Raw genomic sequence first — 20,697 nt, forward strand, 5'->3', positions numbered from 1 at the left:
GCCGCCTCTTCGGACATGCCACCACACCACCCCGCATGCATGAGGGCCCGGTGCGACGCTCCGGTAGCATTGCTACCCCCAGGGCCCCCGTCCCGCCTAACCCTGTAGCGTTAGACCACGAGATCTAGCCCTTTGACTTTACACGGACGGGCTTTGACCAGTGGAACTCTCCCCCCGGTTGTGTTAGGTCAGCCCATAGGAACACTCTGGAGCAACATCCGGGCCATACCCACAGCAAGATCCCCTCCGTGGAGACCCTACGCGTCTGTTTCACCCCTCCAGGTGCCGGCGGCGGCGCCGTCCGTGAGGGGGGCCACACCCCGGAGACGCGTGCCGCCTCTTCGGACATGCCACGACACCACCCTGCATGTATATATGAGGGCCCGGTGCGACGCTCCGGTGGCATTGCTACCCCCCAAGGGCCCCGTCCCGCCTAACCATGTAGCGTTAGACCACGAGATCTAGCCCTTTGACTTTACACGGACGGGCTTTGACCAGTGGAACTCTCCACCCGGTTGTGTTAGGTCAGCCCATAGGAACACTTTGGAGCAACATCCGGGCCAGACCCACAGCAAGATCCCCTCCGTGTAGACCCTACACGTCCGTTTCCCCCCTCCAGGTGCCGGCGGCGCCGCCGTCCGTGAGGGGGGGGCACACCCCGGAGACGCGTGTCGCCTCTTCGGACATGGCACCACACCACCCTGCATGTATATATGAGGGCCCGGTGCGACGCTCCGGTGGTATTGCTATCCCCCAGGGCCCCCGTCCCGCCTAACCATGTAGCGTTAGACCACGAGATCTAGCCCTTTGACTTTACACGGACGGGCTTTGACCAGTGGAACTCTCCCCCCGGTTGTGTTAGGTCAGCCCATAGGAACACTTTGGAGCAACATTCGGGCCAGACCCACAGCAAGATCCCCTCCGTGTAGACCCGACGCGTCTGTTTCCCCCCTCCAGGTGCCGGCGGCGCCGCCGTCTGTGAGGGGGGCACACCCCGGAGATGCACGCCGCCTCGTTGGACATGGCACCACACCACCCCGCATGTATGAGGGCCCGGTGCGACACTCTGGTGGTATTGCTATCCCCCAGGGCCCCCGTCCCGCCTCTTCAGACATGGCACCACACCGCCCCGCATGTATGAGGGCCCGGTTAGACGGGACGGTGTACCTGGGGGGTAGCAATGCCGCTAGGTGTTGCTTTGGGCCCTCCTACGGTTGTGGAAGCGTGGTGGCTGGTGCAGGCACCCGTCACACAGCTCCGGGGTGTGCCCCCCTCACCGGCGTCGGTGTGGGGCACGGCGGCAGCAACGTCCGTGAGGGGGGCAATCGATATACCATCGGGGTATGTTTTTTTGTTAGATAAGGCACATTTATGTTGTGAAAAAAAACAGGAAAAAGTAAATAATATTAAAAAAATAGAGGTATGCCGACGGCAAGGCCGTCGGCATACATGCGCACACGGCCACGGATCGATGACGTGGCAAAGGGCGGGGATCGACGACGTGGCAACATCCATGGGCCAAGCCTATGCCGACGGCTAGGCCGTCGGCATAGATTTGCCACCCCACGGATTGGCGGGCGACGCGGATCGATGACGTGGGGGCTATGCCGACGGCCGCCGTTAGCCCGTCGGCGTAGACTGACGCCGTCAAAAGGCCGTTTCCGCCCGGGTAGCCGGCCCACGTTCTATGCCGACGGGCTTATCTATGCCGACGGCCGCCGTAGGCATATTTCTCGCGACGCCGACGGCTGAGCTTTGCCGACGGGTGCCGTCGGCATAGATGGATATACGCCGACGGCTTTTCTATGCCGACAGCTTGGGCTGGGCCGTCGGGATAGGACAATCTATGCCGACGGGGGCCGTCGGCATCGCCAGTTATTCTGTTAGTGCGCAGTACCTCGCACTCTTCCCCGGCGACGACCGCGACCCTGCCACGGGCTGCCTCTGGTGGCTCAACAACCTTATCCTCCTCCACAACCACATGCTGGAAGCAAGGCTGGAGGAGCTCCGCCGCGACCACCCCAGCGTGTCCATCACCTATGTCGACTCCTACGACAACGTCCTGGGCCTCATCACCGCGCCTACACAAAACGGCAAGCCCTAGCTTCTAGCTAGAATCCTACCATGGCAACACAGCATGTCCAGAACGGCTTATTATTTTCGTGGGAAGACGCACATGTTTGCCTAATTGACAAGACTCGCAAAACACAGAATTATGAGAGTCCCTATTACATGGTATGGTAAATTCACTAAGCATAGAAGCTAAGACGGCGGGGTTGGGATGGCCCAAGCGACGATGCCAGAGATCGACGGAGGCCAGCATGGAAGTTGGAGGGGTGGCGGCAGGAACTCCATTAAGAGAATAAAGATCACCGGAGCTATTGAAGCGAGCGATCTCGGCCTTGGTCAGGTAATCCTTCACAGATAGACCAAAAGGGTCAAATTCAGCCGAAACTAGATTGTCGCAAGTAAATTGGCGAACAGAGATAAGATTTTTAATGAGGGCAGGTGCAACTAGAACATCGCGAAGTAAAAGAGGTTTGGTGGAAGAGGGAAGTTGAGCCTGACCAACACAATATATAGGAATAGATGATCCATCTCCAAGGATAATGGAAGGGAAAGGAGATTTAGTGCAAGAAGATAACCAATTACTAGATGCAGACATATCACTAGAGGCCCCTGAATCAAAGATCCAATCCGTACCTGAGTTTCCTTGTGCAGCAAAGTTATTCATGGCCTGGAGAAAGGCAGCTTGATCCCAGCTCGGCGTCGCAGGTGAGGGTGGCGTCGGAAGCAGTGCCGGCGGATACGATGGTGAAGGCAGTAGGGCCGGCTGGGGAGTGTAGTAGGCATTGGCCGGCTGTGGTGGGGGTGGCGTCGGGAGCAGGGCCGGCTGAGGTGTGTAGTAGGCGCCGCCGTCGGTGCTGTAATGACCATAAGGAGCATACGTCGGGGCGGCATGATAGGCATTGGCCGGCTGTCGGGGGTTGAGAACCCCGGGAGCACCAGTAGGCGGCCGAAGGCCGGGTTGCCAGGCACCTGAGTATGCCGGCGGAGCACCGAGGGTGGACGGAGCGGACCAGGGCATGGGCCATGCTTGAACAAGCCCCGTCCAAGGATCATGAGGAGGCCGCCATGCAACCGCAGATGGAGCATTGGTGGGTGGTGCAGGACTCGATGCTGGTGATGTCGTAGGCGGAACCGAACGAGTCGGCGGCGGCCTGTAGATAGGGTTTTTGCCGCGGTAGTTCGGACTAGGACGCCAGCCTGGGGGCGGTTCAACAGATGACGATGCGGACGGCCCGGCGGCAGGAGCCGGCCTGGAAGGCGGCGCTGGTGTAGACGACAGAGGAGGACGAGCCGCAGCATGAAAGACCTTGGGGCGAGAATCCTTGCGAGCTTGTGTTTCCGCCACGAGTTGTAGCAAGGAACGTACTTCAGCGAAGGTAGGAGGGGGCCGTATCATCGGTATGAACGACGCTTGCTTGTCAAAGTCTTCGCTGAGGCCGACGACGACGATATTGATTAGCTGTGAGTCGCTAACTGTATCGCCGAGTTCGCGGAGCTCATCGCCAATGGTCTTAACGCGCTGGCAGAACAGGTTCACCGGGGCGTCTCCTTGCACCATATTGCGAAGCTCGGTGTGGAAAGCGTTTTTCCGAGCGTCGGTGTTGCTTTGGAAGAGCTGACGGAGGGAGTGCCAGATGTTGGCAGCGGTGGCGCCGTCGTGATCGAGCATGTTGAAGATCTCGGTGGTGATGCGGGTGTAGAACCACTGGACGATCGCGAGATCGTTTTTCAACCATTGCGGATCGTCGGGGCGGGGAAGACAGTTGGCGGCGACATGCGAGCGCAGGTTGCAGCGGCCGAGGTGGAGATCGAAGAGATGTCTCCAATGGTAGTAGTTGTGGGCGGCGAGATCAAGAACTATGGGGATGTAGGGGCTGACGTCGGAGATTGTGTCAGCAAGAGATATTGGTGCGGCGAGGATGGGTGCAGGGTAGTTTTGTGGAGTTATGGTGAGGGCCGAGAGAGAAGCGGCCGCGGCTTTGGCAGCCTTGGCGATGAGTGCGGCCCGGCGCTCGAAGTAGCCGGGCGGCGGCGGTGGCGGTGGCGTTGGCGGAGCCATACCCTAAACCCTGGGACCGGTATCTGATACCATGAAAGCTGAATAAAACTGTTGCTTATCGATGATTTGGTGCGGCATACAAAAGTATATAAGAGGGTACAAACCAACTTGGGATAGGGATACAAAACTGACTTAAACTAGAAGTCGTATACCAACTCTAACACTGTGCATTCAGGGTTCGACAAGGAAACGGTGCTGGAGGCGTGCTACCCCCTCTTTACTGCCGGGCAGGTGGCGGTGCCGTGCCCGGACCCGTCGAGGCGCGTGTCGTTCGACGGCCTGCACATGACGGAGGCGGCGTACAAGCTCATGGCCCGTGGGATGCTCGACGGACCGTTCGCCGTGCCGCCCATCATGTCTACATGCAACCACGGCTGCTAGAGCTGCATGTATGTATATATTGCTGCCCCCAACCGAAGTTGGTGTCTCTTTGACGCGTGGAATAAATGTAAACCGGATTGCTAAATCTAGTCGAATGAGACTTACATGAAGATCCGTGCAAGTTTTCATTGAATTTTTCTTTTTTTCTTTCTACATGTTGTGTCACTTGGCCGAGACTTTGTTAAGTCTCAATCGACTGAGATCAGCCACACTCATAGATACGCAATAGCGTATTAGCAGAAAAAAAAAGAGAAATAACACCGAACTCATTCTTCCTGGTGGGAGAGATCGGCGGGAACGACTACAACTAGTCCCCAGGGCAGGCCGGTCCGCGAGGTGAGCTCCTACATCCCCGACGTTGTCACCGGCATCAGCGCCTTGGTCGCCTTGCTGATCGAGTTGGCGCCAAGACGGTGGTCACCCCCGAGTAGCTTATCAAGTTCCGGACCAACGGCACGACACGCTCGGTTGCCTCAGGTGACTCAACGACTTCGCTGGGCTGCACAACTGCACGCTCAGGGCGGACTGCTCACGTTCTGCCGGCGGCACCCTGGCGCGGCCGTGGCCATGGAGACTTCACTGCGAACCCACGCAGACAAGGGTTCGGCGGGCAGTCGCTGGTGTCGTGTTGCGGCGGCGGGGCCCGTACAACACCGACCTGATGGTGCGCTGCGGCGGCCACGACGTGCCGCGCCCCATGCAGGGTGTTGTCGCGGGACGAGTTCCACCTTCGTACGAGTTCGTTGCCCACGGCTTGCTGTGGCCTGTGGGGCCCAGCGACCTGGGCCCGCTGCCGCGTCGCCGGAGCATCACGGTGGCAGCTGTGAGCCCGGTGACACATTGTATGTGTGTTTACTGAGAGGAGACGTTTTCATTGACTACGAATGTGTCTTTTACAAATTCGTCTATCTCAATATGATGTGTCGTCTTAGCCTTTCAGAGATGCTCATAGAGATAGGATGTGTGTGCTTGTGTTTATAAGAGTGAGTGTATGCGCATGTACGACTTTGATTGCACCGTGTTAAGAAAAAGTTGTCATTTGCGAACCAACCTGTGACTGGATGGTTAGGTGGACAGTGTGGTATCCTCAGCCCACCATGGTTCAAATCCCGATGCTCGCTCAAAGCCAAAGATGGCGACGGCTGTTGCAGGTGTGTTGGATTAATGTCCATGCCCTTTCAGCGCTGGTGTCAAGAAAGGAGGAAGCAGCGTGGCGACAATTACACCGTGGTCGAAGATGATGACCTGCTTGCGACTGGTTGCAGATCCTTCTGCTGCAGGGGTCTTCTCTCAAGATTCAGGGATGATGACACAGGGCTCTGGAGATCTTCTTGTGTTATGGTTGTCTTAGGGTACTCTAGGTATTCATGGTCCTTTGTGTTTGCGTTTCAGTGTGCTTGTAAGGGTCAACTTTTTTTAACTGATTCGTGATATGAATGAAAAAAATCTCAAAGAAAAAAGTCCTGATGCTCGCATTTATCCTGAATTTATTTCAGTATTTTCAGTGATTTGCTTTTAGTGGGAGGAGATATTTCCGAGGCGTCCATATAAACACACACACATCTACCTCTATGAACTCTGGTGGGTTGGGAATACCACAGTCCCTCTAACCACCCAACCACAGATTGGTTCGCATGTTAAAAGAAAAGTTGCCATTTCTCTTGTACGCTGTCACGCAATATTTTTTCTGTTATTTGCTTTGGGCCGAGAGAGGCCCTAATCTGCACAAACCCTGCATGCGGCTCAAAAAAAAAAAAGGCCGAAACTGTCTTGGGCCCTTGATTAAGAGCACAAGCGCGGCGCAGTCGTCTCGGGTGGACTCGTCGTCTCCTCTGAGCTCGAGACCGACCGAAACGCACCGGCGTCGGAGCGGCTAGGCGAAGGCGGGGCCCAACGCCGGCGAGCGGCGGCAGCGTGCTCGCCGCCATGGACGAGCAGGAGTTCCGGCGGATGCTCGACCTCTTCCCCGTCGTCCGATCCCGCGACTACTGCGTAATCCATCTCATCCCCGCTCCTCTAATTCTCTCCTGTTTCCTGAGCATGGGGAATTTTTCGTGTGTTTGCGGCGCGGTAGTGGCGCCCCTTGCCCTTGCGGGTTTTGAATCGGAGGCTAGATAAATCGCGATTTTGCCGGGGTAGGCGATTTTGGTGCGGGTGGCTGTTGATTGGACTAATCCTAGGTTTGTGCGCTTGGAATATGGCTCTGGATTTGGGTAACCTTAGGGTTGGTTCTGGCGACCCGTTAGATCACGCGAAGCCTATGGTATCACTACGCTGATCTTGGAAGTGTTGGTCTTGTAGCAACCCATGGAGCTCACGAGATGTAAATCTTCCATCAACAAGGCGAACATCAGATCCACAAGTAATTATCAGACTGATATTTCTGTGGTAAAGCAAATAAAAGAAGGAAAATCCATCCATATCCCGTTAAAGGACTTCAATTGAAATAAGAATATAAAGTCCTTGTTAACAATGAGAGCGTTTGTGAGTGCGATAAAAGTGTTTATGTATTTGTGTCCTAGCAAGACATAAATGGCAACTCTTTGTCTGGTCTATTGTCTGTATTTCAGAATTTCCCAGATTCCATCAGTTACTCCTACTTCTAGCCCCTCAAAGCATGTGATCCAGGTGACTATGTCTCCTGTCCTTTGTCATTTAAGTAAACATGCTAATATTAGCATCTGGCTAATATTAGTTAAGAATGTTAGTACAGCATCGTCAAGGTGCCGCGTCTCTTTCAAATGGTGTGTTTGCCATGGATATTTGATGTTAGTCGAGTTATAGCCCTGTGGTTAAGAGACGGTTAAATGGGCTCACGTATATAAATAGAAAGTGTATATAAATAGAGACGTGGGTCGAACGGTAACAAGGATTGCAGTAGTAAGTAACTTGACATGTAATCCTAAACATTCATGGTCAATGCTTCATTGCAGAAGTAACCGAAGGAAACATGGTAGGTGCTTGTTATCCTGTTACAGGACCTTGTGGTTATGAACTGATGCCAACTTTTCTTGCCAAAATGTAGAAGGATGAAGTGGAATCATCAAGCGAAGGCACCACACAGCAAACACGACCGCAGGTATGGTTGATGTGATCAGCTGTGTGCTGCCTGATTATACTTGAAAATAATTCTGACGGGCTATTTCTTGCAGGAGATAAAAGGAACCAAACAGAATGCTGCAGAAGGTATATGGATCAGCATTTTTATGTTTCTCTGATAAATTTTTACCAGAGTTACATCTCATAACTATTCCGGAACCACATCATCTGCCATTATCATTGTAGCGTCTTTGCACTTTGTTCATGTGAATCACATGGACAGTTATTCATGACCCCACATCCCTATCCCTAATTAGCCTTAGATATCTAGCATGCATCCCGAACCCTTGGGAATTTATTCGTGACCTAACATCCCTAATCTCTAATTGGTCCTAGGTCTTAAGCCTGTGCCCTGTTGCTGTTGGCTTTCGTCTTTAGTCTCAACTCTTCCTCTCACTAGTCTACTTCATGGAATTTTGTTCCTTGGGTTAATAACTCTTAATCTATATCAATTTCTCTTATTTTCTTCTATCTTTAAATCTTTTAGAACAGGACTTCTCACATAGGGCTGTTTGCACTTTTGATCACATTTTCGCCCCATATGGCACATGTGGGATTCAAAGCTGGGTGGGCTGACTGCTGCCTGCAGAAACCAGCTAACTGAGGAACATCTCGGTCCTATCAACTTTTATACTTAATAGTGAACTCATCTGATTTGTTATGAATTGCGTTCTCGAGCAACATAATGTTCATTCAGGTTTTCAAACTGTAAGAATTCAATTTCATTTCCAGTAAAATCAAAACTAAGTTTACTTCTAAAAAAAACTAAGTTTAATTGAGGTGGCAATGCACAAACCTGTATTTTCCTAAACTGCCAGCCAAACTATGTTGCGAATACGCAGTCCTTTATACCATATCAAATTAGTTGATCCCCTAGTTTTCAAGCTTATGCACACTTCCACACATGCTCATAGAGGTTAACCAAGATTTGGGGAAGCCAGGGCAAGAATAGCAGGGAGTGCGCTTGACCAAAATTTTGGCTTGCCAAATGTTTGGTGGAGCAACCCTGGGCTCAAACCAAACGAGGAATAACAGAGGGTGTGCTTCCCAACCAACAAGAAATAGCAGAAAATAGACTCAGTTATCGCTGCTAGCATGCCATAACACACCAGTATATTAATGATGAATTCTGTGGCATGTTCGACAGCTCTATTCCTGCGGAAATTGAAGATGGCTGCTGAGAAAAAGGTAACCTTTCTTTTGCTTTTATATAAGGAAGCTAGCAACTCAGCAGAAAGTTAAAATATTTTAAAAGCATTACGTGGTATCTTTGTGTCGTTTGTATTTATTACCAGATTGTTTGTATACATGAAGTCTATATCTATATCTATATCTATACCTACTATTAAAGGGAATAGATATTCTTGGTTTGGTTCTGCTTTGTTTCGTCCCGTTTTGAGTATTCTTGGTTTGGTTTCATCCGTTCCCTGATTTTTTTACGTTGTTCCCTCCCGTGCGTACGTACGTTGATCGATCTCTCCTCGCGTTGTTTTCTTTTTCCTGAGCCGACTCTGTGCGTGTTTTAGGTCGATCGATCTCTCCTCAGCTTTATCCTGGGCCGCGCTCACAAACTGGGCTGTACAACACTTTTTTGGTCTATTGAAAGCAGGCTAAAATTAAATGCACGGGCCGAAGAAAAAGAGGTTGAGTGGGAGGTCGAACTCATGATCTCACCTCCCCCCACCCTAATGGCTTTCAACCAACTGAACAACTAATGCCTGTCCAAGGAATTTGGCTTGTTATCTAATTAAATAGTACCACCTCGCCTTATTATACGAAATTTCAATAATTTATATAGGTACATGAATTGCCCGAAAATCAACAAGCTACCGGGAGGGTTAATTGTGGGTGGAAAGGGAGAAATTAACTCCACAAACAAATCTTGTTGGGTGGCTGCACGTTTAAGTGGGGTGGGTGCTACTAGACGAGCGACCCTCGGCTTACGATTTTTGGACGATGCTATCGATCGAACCATGCATGGATAAGACCAAGTGCAGCACAACCGTTGGATCATGTGTCGTGTGAAAATCAGGTAGGGAGTGTCGTGCGCCGAGTAGTTCCGTAGAGGATTGACTAGCGAAGAGGGAGAGAGAGGCATGGAAGCTTTAAGTGGGCCAATTGTTGGCTAAGAGCTTTAAAAATAGCTCCAATTTTATCACAACGGCTTAGAATGGGAGATTTAAAATTAGGCCCTGGAAAAATAGAACCGCCTTTTGATTTAAAATTAGTAGAATGGTATATTTATATACCATAGTCAATGTAATGATTTGCTGCAGTTTGATTTATTCATATTTGGTGTGATCAGACTTCTCGTACAAAAATTATACCAAAAGTATCATATGTGTAATATGATTCTTAATGCGCCACCAATATACATTTCTGCTAGACCAGTGTGTGCCTCTCTGCGGCCGTCAGGCGGCACCGTCCCGATGTTTCTGTGACACGTTTTGGTGGACACCTCCCTGCTGTCGCCGAGTGGCACTGTCAGGATGTTTTCATTGTTGTGTCGATGGACATTTTGGTACACATGTCAATTATCTCTCCCGGTGCAACGTACGGGCATGTTTGCTAGTATATACTTACGGATGCAAACAAAGATATCATAAATATGTCACTCTCGGGCTGGGAAATTGGTAGATGATAATCTGGCAAAATGCTTGTGAGCTTGGTTAGCATGCTTGGCCTTTGTTGGATATATTTTAGATTACCTTTTCAATTTAGTAATTGCCCTACTGCAGCTATCTAGAATATATAAAATACAGTTTCCTGCGGCACTGGATGGAATAAATATTCGGACAACGGGGTGTAATTGACTGACTCGGTTACTCTAGTGCTTACTTTCTGACTGGTTACTAAATAATGTCATTATTCACCGTCTCAGGTTGGAGCAACAAAGGCAGAGCTATTCTGCAAGACATTCGAGGAAGCTCACGAGAAACTTGTATTGACTTCTCTTTTCCGGGAACCTACTTCGTAATAACTTCTCTACCATCTTTCTTCCTGCGGTCTTATGAGATTGTTCTGTTTGGCCAGGTTTACAAAGAACTGGATCTGGATGCTGCTCAAAGGTTCCTGAATGCCTACAAGAGCTGATGATGAGCTGTTGCTACATGCCTAGAAGATTTGGTTTTTATTCATCGGAAACTGCTGAAGATGTGATGATGTTAAGATTTCTGATGTTTCCTTTGTGGTTCTCATCTTCTGCGAAACCATGTAGACAGCCCTGGTCAATCAGCTACATTATTCAGATGTACTGTGTTATCCTTAACATAGACCACATGTATTTTTCTTCCAGCTGCGATCTGTTCGCCCTGTTCTTCAGAGATAGAACTAGCATGTTTCTTCTGTTTCCAATGACAAAAAGTCTGAACCGGCAAAAAAAAAAATACCGAAGTTGCAGATGGTACAATTTTAACTAGGGATTTTTTTTGCGGGAAACTAGGGATTTTTTCAAATTGCCGCGACGTTGAACCCGATGCCACAATATACGGATGAACAACATCTTGGAACAAAATATCCCTGTTCAAGAATTCATCCGATTAACTAGTTAACTTGCCGATTCATCCCTATTGGTAGGGTCATCGAGTAGCCGATAAACTTTCAATGGTACTTCCAGAAAAATTAACTATACTGTTTCTTCCAGTTCACTGATATTTTTCACAAAAGTGCGAATACATTATCTGGAGTATATCCAGAACCCCAGAAACACAGTATGTCATGCACATTGGCGACTGATTGATCCTTGCTCACACTCTCTTCGTGGTATTTTAATTAGCATGACGAGAACAAAAAATCGAACCGGGTATATATTTCTCACACAAATAATCAAGCACCATCAGCACGATCCGGCGGCCAGTTTCGCCCTCAGGTCCTTCCTCAGGATCTTCCCCGACGGCGCCTTGGGGATGGAGCTCACGAAGAAGACCTTCTGCAGCCTCTTGTAGAACACCACCTGCTTCGCCACATACTGCTTGATCTCGTCCTCGGTCATGTCGGCGCCGCCCGACGACGGCACGACGAACGCCACGGGGACCTCGCCGCTGGCATCATCCTTCATCCTGATCAAGATCAAGATAGCCGGCCGTTGTTAAGAAATCATCATAACTCTTACAGCTCAATGAGGACCCATGCATTCATATGAATTCAAGTTCGTGCCGGAGTAAGAAGTTGGTGCTTACGGGACGACGGCGGCGTCGGCGATGCCGGGGTGGGCGATGAGCATGGCCTCGAGCTCCGCGGGGGCCACCTGGAACCCCTTGTACTTGATGAGCTCCTTGAGCCGGTCCACGATGAAGATCTCGTCGTCGGCGTCCACGAACCCGACGTCGCCGGTGTGCAGCCACCCGTCCTTGTCCACCGTCTCCGCCGTCGCGGCCGGGTTGTCGAGGTACCCTTTCATGATCTGCCTCCCCCTGATGCAGATCTCCCCGGGCTGGTTGCGCCCGAGGCACAGCCCGGTCTCCGGGTCGACGATCTTGAGCTCCGCGTTCCTCACCACCGTGCCGCAGGCGCCGGACTTCACCGGCGACGGCTCCTTGGCGAACGCCATGCACATCGACAGCACCGGACCCGCCTCTGTCATCCCATAGCCCTGCTCAAACGAAGTTACAAACAGATAAGTTTAACTGGCATGGCATGGTCGTCGTCTAGTCATGGTCAAAGCACGAGGAAGGAAATGTTAGGTGTATGTACCTGTCCGAGCACGGCGTTGGGGAGCTTGGCGTGGATGATGTCCTGCAGCTCCTTGCCCATGGGCGCGGCGCCGGAGATGACCATGCGCACGGAGGAGAGGTCGTGGCGGTCCATGGCGTCGCCCTTGGCCATCTCGACGACGATGGGCGGCACGAGCGGCGCGATGGTGATGCCGTGGCGCTCCACCAGCTCCATCATCTTCACCGTGTCGAAGCGCTTCATGACGACGAGGGCGGCGCCGGCGCGCAGCCCGCAGAGCAGGATGGAGTGCAGCGAGTAGACGTGGAACATGGGGAGCACGCAGAGCACGACGTCGTCCTCCCGGAGGTGCAGGTTGGGGTTGTCGCCGTCGACGAGCTGCGCCACGCTGGTGACCAGCCCGCGGTGCGACAGCATGACGCCCTTGGGGAGCCCCGTGGTGCCCGACGAGTAGGGCAGCGCCACCACGTCGCTGGCGACGTCGATGGGCGCCTCGGGCAGCGCCGAGTCGTCGGCGGCCGCGAGGTCGGCGAACGAGGCGCAGCCCTCGGCGCCGTCGCCCGTGGCGACGACCGTGACGCCCGCGAGGCCCCGCACCTTGGCGACGAACGCCGGCTCGGTCACCACGAGGGTGGCGCGGGAGGCCTGGGCCTGCTTGGCGATCTCGGGCGGGGTGTGGAGCGGGTTCGCCGTGGTGGTGGCGGCGCCGAGGCGGGACGCGGCGAGGAAGGCCAGCGCGAACTCGACGCAGTTGGGGAGGAGCAGCATCACGGTGCTGCCGTGGCGGACGCCGAGGGAGTGGAGCCCCGCCGCCACGCGCCGGGACAGGCCGTGCACGTCGCCGACCGTGAGCGTCTCGCCCGTGGCGCCGTCGATGAGGCAGGCGCGGTCCCGGCGCTCGGCAAGGCGCTCGAAGACGTAGTCGTGGAGCGGGAGGTGGTCCGGGATGGCGATGTCCGGCAGCGTCGAGCGGAAGACGACCTGCTGCTGCTCCGGCAACGAGCCCATTTCTCGCCGCGTCGTCTGCCCTGGATCGTTTTGAGCTGAATTGGTTGGTGGAGCTGTGGAAGCACTGGTTGCAAGATCGAGTTGTTCTGACTTCTGAGGAGTGGAAGGAGCTCGCGAAGTGGTACTTATAGATAGCGGAGGGAGGCAGTGGCGTTTGGTGGGGAGCTTGCCGGAGCGGTTGTTGTCCGGGAGAGAATGACTGGACCTGGTCCAGGTTCGTGGAAGAAAGCTCGGTGCGAATTTCCAAGTCTAGCCGAGCAGCATAAGACATGCATTTCACACGTGCGAAGGAACCACACCTCCAGCGTCTGACTGTATGATAAAATATACTCCTTCATTCATTTTAATTTACTGCCCAGACTAGCTTTGTCTGGAGCCAAACTTTATACATTTTAATCAAGTTTGTAGAAAAATTACTTGCAAAAAAAGTTTGTAGAAGAAAACATTAACAAGTTTGTTATTGTAAATGTCCGTACTATATTGTTTATAAACTTAGTCGAACTTATAAAATTTGAGGAATCCAATATGCGGAGTAAACAAAAAATGGAGTGAGCACTACCCCCTCCGTAGTACTATAATATAAGATACAAATAAAAACTTGATTAATATCACACATCTAGCTTTATCGCTATTTTCTGGGCATGTGCAAAGAAAGAGTAAGTTGATAGTTCTTAAATTCTACGACGACATATAAAGTCAATGCATGTGCCATACATTGTCTCAAGTCGTTTTGCTTCGGAAAAATTACAGCTACAGAAACATCATCAGATGAACTCACTAAAGGTTGGAGCTTCGAGTCTCACTGTCCGTGTAAGAGCCAATTTCTTTCTCTTCTTTCTAGTCAATTAACATCATTATAGCTTTGTGCCCCCTCGATACAATCGCTTCGCCCAAACAAACTCACTGTTTTCTCTTGAATTAAGCATCTATACAACGAAATACATCCGTTTGAATGACACTTAAATATGAGATGGAGGAAGTACATCTGTAGTAAGTGCTAGGAGAATGCTTGCTTTTAAGGTAGGAAAGATTATCTACCATCAAAGCTAACATATGTAAGTATATTATAGATGCCAGGGTTAAAAATGCACTACAATACCACTAAGCTATCACCTGGAGTAATGGTAATTTAAGCAACCTTTTGTTATTCCTTGTTGCCCGATTCTGAATTTTGCTATGCACCTGCTGTGCCACTGCCTCGTGGGCCTAACAAGCAACGGACCCGTCTTATTGGAGATGGTTGGTGACAGTCTTTTTTGGGGTAGATGGTTGTTGTGAGTTTGACTGGAGCAGCAGGACCAAACATTTGGTCAGCCAAGTCAGTGCTCACCAACCGTGCGTGAGTTGAGAGGTGGAGGAACCGGTAGCTCCGCCACGGATCAGTCCAGTGACGTCAAACGCTAGGACTTGGTTACATGGTAGCTCCTCCGTTTGGGGCGATGGTAGTGGTAGCTGTCGGATCACAAACATTGCCAATCCTGTCCCTGTCCGTAAAAATCAAAACCATGTTTGCTTCTCTCTTTCAGGAAAGTGCTCTCTGATCGAAATTAATTAGCACACACTTGGTACAACTTTGTACTAAGGTTGTAGTGATTGTGCGTCAATTAATCTGAATCGGGGGAGTGCTAATATGAATGTGTAATCGGGCATAAGAGCGTTTTTAGTCATTTCCCTTGAGTTCTTCTTCTTTCCTAAAAGAAACATTTTCAAGAGTTAACATTTCCAGCTCTCCATCAAACCTGTTGACTCCTAATTTTTTGAGAAGTTGCCACTCAAACATTTTCCTCCGCGTTCAAGTTTGAATAGGAAGCATGCATTCTCCTCAATTTCCCTCTCCTACAACGATTCTCCCTCCTTCAAGGACGTGAAGGTTGCGCTCCTCCCCACCTTCTCCGCCACGGTTTTGATGCCCATGCACTCCGACGAGATTTTTCTTTGTCTTCTCATTCTCTTCTTCTTCCATTCATCCCCATCACGGGTGACGCCTTTACAAGGCTGCCCTTTTTGCCACGGGTAAAACGACATGTGCGTGTCTGTGGAAACACATCTGCCAGCTACTGTCGCTGATTCCGACGAATCTGTGCGCCACGTACTATGCCATCGTACCACCAAGAGAACGAAAGAGGAGAAGGACACATTCAGGTGAATAAGTGCACACACAGTGGCCTAAGAAGAAGGAATTTCACTGACTTTCTCAACTCCATCTTCAAAGTGCCCAAACTATGGCCCGGGAAGTACAAATTTCACCGATTTTCTCAACTCCTTCATTGGCTTGATCCCCCAATTGGCAATTAATTTCAAATTTGTAGTCTCCTATTCACCCCCTAGTCGATTGGTTCAATCCTTTCAGTCATAACCCTCCGACGTCAGTTCCGCATGATGGATCCATCGCCCGAGCACCTCGCAACTAGCCGGATCTGGCGCTCAACCAACACGCCACACCTTCTGGCCGACACGATGAAAGCCTCGAAGACCACAGTACAACCCACCCTAAGCCCGCACTGCGGGCCGCTGCACTGATCACGACAAGCTCACACCTCATGCCGCTGGTCTTCCTAACCCCCTGTGTGCAGCTGCCACGCGTAGGGATGCAAGCTGATGGCGTCTGCATGTCCGCGACCATTCGTAGGCATGCACCTAATGCAACTCCGATGCAGCCGCTGCTGCAGCACACACCTCCACACCAGCCCCACGCAACTCGCCCAGCATCCCAACCGTCGTCTCACCGGGGAAGGGGCTTGATACGTCTCCAACGTATCTATAATTTTTTATTGTTCCATGCTATTATATTATCTGTTTTGGATGTTTTATATGCATTAATATGATATTTTATATGATTTTTGGGACAACCTATTAACCTAGAGCCCAGTGTCAGTTTCTGTTTTTTTCCTTGTTTTAGAGTTTCGCGGAAAAGGAATACCAAACGGAGTCCAGACGGAATAAAACTTTCGCGATGATTTTTCTTGGACTAGAAGATTCCCAGGAGACTTGGAGTGCAAGTCAGAAGAGCCACGAGGCGGCCACAAGGGTGGAGGGCGCTCCCAGGGGGTAGGGCGCGCCCCCCGACCTTGTGGGCCCCTCGTAGACCCCTGACCTTGATCTTCCGCCTATATATACTCTTATACCCCAAAAACATCCAGGGGAGCCACGGAACCACTTTTCCACCGCCGCAACTTTCTGTACCCGTGAGATCCCATCTTGGGGCCTTTTCTGGCATCCTGCCGAAGGGGGATTCGATCACGGAGGGCTTCTACATCAACACCATTGCCTCTCCGATGAAGCGTGAGTAGTTTACTTCAGACCTACGGGTCCATAGCTAGTAGCTAGATGACTTCTTCTCTCTCTTTGATTCTCAATACAAAGTTCTCCTCGATGTTTGATACGTCTCCAACGTATCTATAATTTATGAAGTATTCATGCTATTATATTATCCATCTTGGATGTTTAATGGGCCTTACTATGCACTTTTATATTATTTTTGGGACTACCCTATTAACCCAGAGCCCAGTGTCAATTTCTGTTTTTTCCATTGTTTCAGTGTTTCGCAGAAAAGGAATATCAAACGGAGTCCAAACGGAATGAAACCTTCGGGAGCGTGATTTTTGGAACGAACGTGATCCAGGAAACTTGGAGTTGAAGTCAGGGAAGCTTCAAGGTGGCCACGAGGCAGGGAGGCGCGCTTGCCCCCTGGGCGCGCCCCCACCCTCGTGGGCCCCTCGTGGCTCCCCTGACCGACTTCTTTCGCCTATATATGTCCATATACCCTAAAAACATCGGGGAACAGAATAGATTGGGAGTTCCGCGGCCGCAAGCCTCTATAGCCACCAAAAACCAATCGGGACCCTGTTCCGGCACCCTGCCGGAGGGGGATCCCTCACCGGTGGCCATCCCCATCATCCCGACGCTCTCCATGACGAGGAAGGAGTAGTTCACCCTCGGGGATGAGGGTATGTACCAGTAGCTATGTGTTTGATCTCTCTCTCTCTCTCTCTCTCGTGTTCTTGAGGAGATACGATCTTGATGTATCGCGAGCTTTGCTATTATAGTTGTTTCTTATGATGTTTCTCCCCCTCTACTCTCTTGTAATGGATTGAGTTTTCCCTTTGAAGTTATCTTATCGGATTGAGTCTTTAAGGATTTGAGAACACTTGATGTATGTCTCGCATGTGCTTATCTGTGGTGACAATGGGATATCACGTGATCCACTTGATGTATGTTTTGGTGATCAACTTGCGAGTTCCATGAACTTATGCATAGGGGTTGGCACACGTTTTCGTCTTGACTCTCCGGTAGAAACTTTGGGGCACTCTTTGAAGTTCTTTGTGTTGGTTGAATAGATGAATCTGAGATTGTGTGATGCACATCGTATAATCATACCCATGGATACTTGTGGTGACATTGGAGTATCTAGGTGCCATTAGGGTTTTGGTTGATTTGTATCTTAAGGTGTTATTCTAGTATGAACTCTATGATAGATCGAACGGAAAGAATAGCTTCGTGTTATTTTACTACGGACTCTTGAATAGATCGATCAGAAAGGATAACTTTGAGGTGGTTTCGTACCCTACCATAATCTCTTCGTTTGTTCTCCTCTATTAGTGACTTTGGAGTGACTCTTTGTTGCATGTTGAGGGACAGTTATATGATCCAATTATGTTATTATTGTTGAGAGAACTTGCACTAGTGAAAGTATGAACCCTAGGCCTTGTTTCGAAGCATTGCAATACCGTTTACGCTCACTTTTGCTATTAGTTACCTTGCTATTTTTATATTTTTAGATTACAAAAACCTATATCTACCATCCATATTGCACTTGTATCACCATCTCTTCGCCGAACTAGTGCACCTATACAATTTGCCATTGTATTGGGTGTGTTGGGGACACAAGAGACTCTTTGTTATTTGGTTGCAGGGTTGTTTGAGAGAGACCATCTTCATCCTACGCCTCCCACGGATTGATAATGCTTAGGTAATCTAATTGAGGGAAATTTGCTACTGTCCTACAAACCTCTGCACTTGGATGCCCAACAACGTCTACAAGAAGAAGGTTGTGTAGTAGACATCAAGCTCTTTTCTGGCGCCGTTGCCGGGGAGGTGAGTGCTTGAAGGTATATCTTTAGATCTTGCAATCAAATCTTTTTGTTTCTTGTTTTATCACTAGTTTAGTTTATAAAAGAAAACTACAAAAAAATGGAATTGAGGGTGCCTCATATGCTTCATCTTTTTAATGTCTTTCGTGAAAATGATGGGAAGGAAAATTGTGCTCAAGTGCTAGAAGAAGAATTACATAGAATGCTTGGCATAAAATATGTGAATGATGAGCATGATTGCAATGTTGTTAGTATGAATTCTTTGAATACCCATGATGCTAATGATATGCAAAGCCACAAGCTTGGGGATGCTATGTTTCATGAAGATGATATTTTTTGTCCCCCAAGTTTTGATGAGCAAATTTATTATGATGAAAGCATGCCTCCTATTTATGATGATTATTGTGATGACATGTTGAAAGAACATGCGGTGCCCCCATGTTTGGTTTTGGTAATTGATGACAATCTCTATGGACTGATGGTTGCCTTGAGTTATATTTGAAGGATTTGTCCATAGGCATTTCTTGAAGTCCATGTGTTGGTTTCAAGGAGTTTATGTGGTGACCAAGGTGTTATTAAGGAATTATCCAAAGATTGGTCATGTGAGAGTTGAGCTTATTGCAAGCATGTCTTGAAGAAGAAGATTGTGTGATCATTCATGTTTACCTTCAAGACATCATCCAAATGAAGAGAGTTGGAAAGAGTCAAGGTTGATCAAGACTAAGTCAAGAGTGAATCAAGTTGATCAACACATAAAGCGCACAAGATGTACCGAGGGATCAAGCGATCCCATGGTATGGTAAGCATTGTCAATTACGCTTTGTGTACTAACCCATGGTCTTTGTGAGAGTTCTTTGTGGGGTTAGGTTGCGGTGTGCATGTTCAAGTGAAGCGGGCAAGTTCAAGTAAAGCATCACGAAGAGATCAAATGCTTGAAGCCATTGTGGTGACAATGGACTTGTGAAGATGTGCGGAAGGGTGGCTCACCCATAGTGGAGTATGGGGGAGCAATCAACTAGTCTTCATCGAGCCAACGCAATCAAGAAAGGTGGTCCATCTTTAGGGAGTCAAGATCGTCATCATCTAGCTCAACTGGACCATGTGCAATGCAAAGGTTTTCTCTTGATAGGTTTTCTATTTTACCGGTCTCATGATGGTAGTTGGGAGACCGGGTTATAGGATCGATTGCCGTACTATCAAGGGGGGCTCTCGATGAGTAGCTTGATCGTATCGTTCATAGAGAGCTCAAACCATTGCATCCTTGCATCATATTTATTGGTTCTTGTTTGGTTCTTCTCTTTGTGAGTTTTGGAGCTTATGGTCATCTTGATGACAAGCTCGAGTTCATCGAAAACGGAGTTCACTCACATCTTCTATGATGTTTTCGATGTTGGAGGTTATGCTGGTTCTTCTCAGTTGGAGGTTTCACTCCTCTATTTGTTGGCATACCTCCCCTGCCTCTTCTTACTATAACCAGTCGCTGTTTTGATGCTACTCGTCTTCCTCTATCCAACAAGCTTGATTTGCTCAATTCGGAGTTCATATGAAGAAGTTTTGGCAGTTCTGTTTTTCTCCCTGCGGTAGTACCGCAGTGGCAGCGGTAGTACCGCTTGTAGCGTCAAGTGGTAGTACCGCGGTGGCAGCGGTAGTACCGCTTGTAGCGTCAAGCGGTAGTACCGCTGCCGTACCGCTCTACTACCGCCTTGATTTTGGGTCTGCTCTTTTCGTGTCGGGTTCAGCGGTAGTCGCGCGGCAGTAAGGCACGGTAGTTCCGCCTATAAACGGTAGTACCGCTCCGGTCGAGCGGTAGTACCACTGGGGTGAGCGGTAGTACCGCTTATAAGCGGTACTACCGCCCCAAGGTTCATGTTTTGTTGATCTGTTTCCCTGCTTCTTCCGCCCGAGCGGTAGTACCGCTCGTGGAGCGGTAGTACCGCTCGTGTGCGGGCTGAGCACATAACGGTTGGATTTTCCCCCTCCTATAAAAGGGGGTCTTCTTCCCCAATGAACCTTATCTTTTGAAGCTCGTGTTCTTCCCCCATTGTTGACCTTCTTCGATCTTGCTAACTCTCAATCCCTCCATGGATTCTTGCTAGTTTTTGAGGGAAAAGAGAGAGGAGATCTAGATCCACATTTCCACCAATCACTTTCTCCTCTATGTGAGGGGAACCCCTTGGATCTAGATCTTGGAGTTCTTGGTGTTCTCCTTCTTGTTCTTCCTCTCATTTTCCTCCCTAGCATTAGTTGCTTCGGTGGGATTTGAGAGAGAAGGACTTGGGCACTCCGTGTGCCCTTGCCATTGCATTTGGTGCATCGGTT

General features: G+C 49.8%; 3 protein-coding genes across 3 annotated transcripts; 2 read left to right on the forward strand and 1 right to left on the reverse strand.

The window, feature by feature from the left end:
• The first annotated feature begins 1,846 nt into the window (after positions 1–1,846).
• On the forward strand, positions 1,847–4,510 carry LOC123493409 (GDSL esterase/lipase At1g28570-like). Its single transcript, XM_045232970.1, has 2 exons — positions 1,847–2,093; positions 4,305–4,510. The coding sequence occupies exons 1-2, from the start codon at positions 1,847–1,849 to the stop codon at positions 4,508–4,510; spliced, it is 453 nt and encodes a 150-aa protein (XP_045088905.1).
• A 1,769-nt stretch (positions 4,511–6,279) lies between these two features.
• On the forward strand, positions 6,280–11,021 carry LOC109754962 (uncharacterized). The gene is made up of 6 exons (XM_020313848.4): positions 6,280–6,502; positions 7,536–7,589; positions 7,663–7,696; positions 8,757–8,797; positions 10,491–10,550; positions 10,643–11,021. Exons 1-6 carry the CDS (start codon positions 6,437–6,439, stop codon positions 10,700–10,702), a joined length of 315 nt encoding a protein of 104 aa, XP_020169437.1. The 5' UTR covers positions 6,280–6,436; the 3' UTR covers positions 10,703–11,021.
• Positions 11,022–11,219: 198 nt separating this feature from the next.
• On the reverse strand, positions 11,220–13,381 carry LOC109754969 (4-coumarate--CoA ligase 5). Its single transcript, XM_020313854.4, has 3 exons — positions 12,302–13,381; positions 11,788–12,200; positions 11,220–11,667 (listed from the first exon to the last, which is right to left on the reverse strand). The coding sequence occupies exons 1-3, from the start codon at positions 13,286–13,288 to the stop codon at positions 11,445–11,447; spliced, it is 1,623 nt and encodes a 540-aa protein (XP_020169443.1). The 5' UTR covers positions 13,289–13,381; the 3' UTR covers positions 11,220–11,444.
• Positions 13,382–20,697: the final 7,316 nt, after the last annotated feature.

This window comes from Aegilops tauschii, chromosome 2, assembly GCF_002575655.3.
Source record: "Aegilops tauschii subsp. strangulata cultivar AL8/78 chromosome 2, Aet v6.0, whole genome shotgun sequence".
NCBI lineage: Eukaryota > Viridiplantae > Streptophyta > Magnoliopsida > Poales > Poaceae > Aegilops > Aegilops tauschii.

Bases quoted from the DNA above. Each gene is read 5' to 3' on its own strand.
- LOC123493409 (XM_045232970.1), top strand. From the start codon at position 1,847: ATGCCGACGGGGGCCGTCGGCATCGCCAGTTATTCTGTTAGTGCGCAG. The intron at 2,094-4,304 runs GCAAGCCCTAGC...CTGTGCATTCAG, and splicing joins CACCGCGCCTACACAAAACG to GGTTCGACAAGGAAACGGTG.
- LOC109754962 (XM_020313848.4), top strand. From the start codon at position 6,437: ATGGACGAGCAGGAGTTCCGGCGGATGCTCGACCTCTTCCCCGTCGTC. The intron at 6,503-7,535 runs GTAATCCATCTC...GCCAAAATGTAG, and splicing joins TCCGATCCCGCGACTACTGC to AAGGATGAAGTGGAATCATC. The intron at 7,590-7,662 runs GTATGGTTGATG...TATTTCTTGCAG, and splicing joins CACAGCAAACACGACCGCAG to GAGATAAAAGGAACCAAACA.
- LOC109754969 (XM_020313854.4), bottom strand. From the start codon at position 13,288: ATGGGCTCGTTGCCGGAGCAGCAGCAGGTCGTCTTCCGCTCGACGCTG. The intron at 12,201-12,301 runs GTACATACACCT...TCGTTTGAGCAG, and splicing joins CCAACGCCGTGCTCGGACAG to GGCTATGGGATGACAGAGGC. The intron at 11,668-11,787 runs GTAAGCACCAAC...GATCTTGATCAG, and splicing joins GCCGACGCCGCCGTCGTCCC to GATGAAGGATGATGCCAGCG.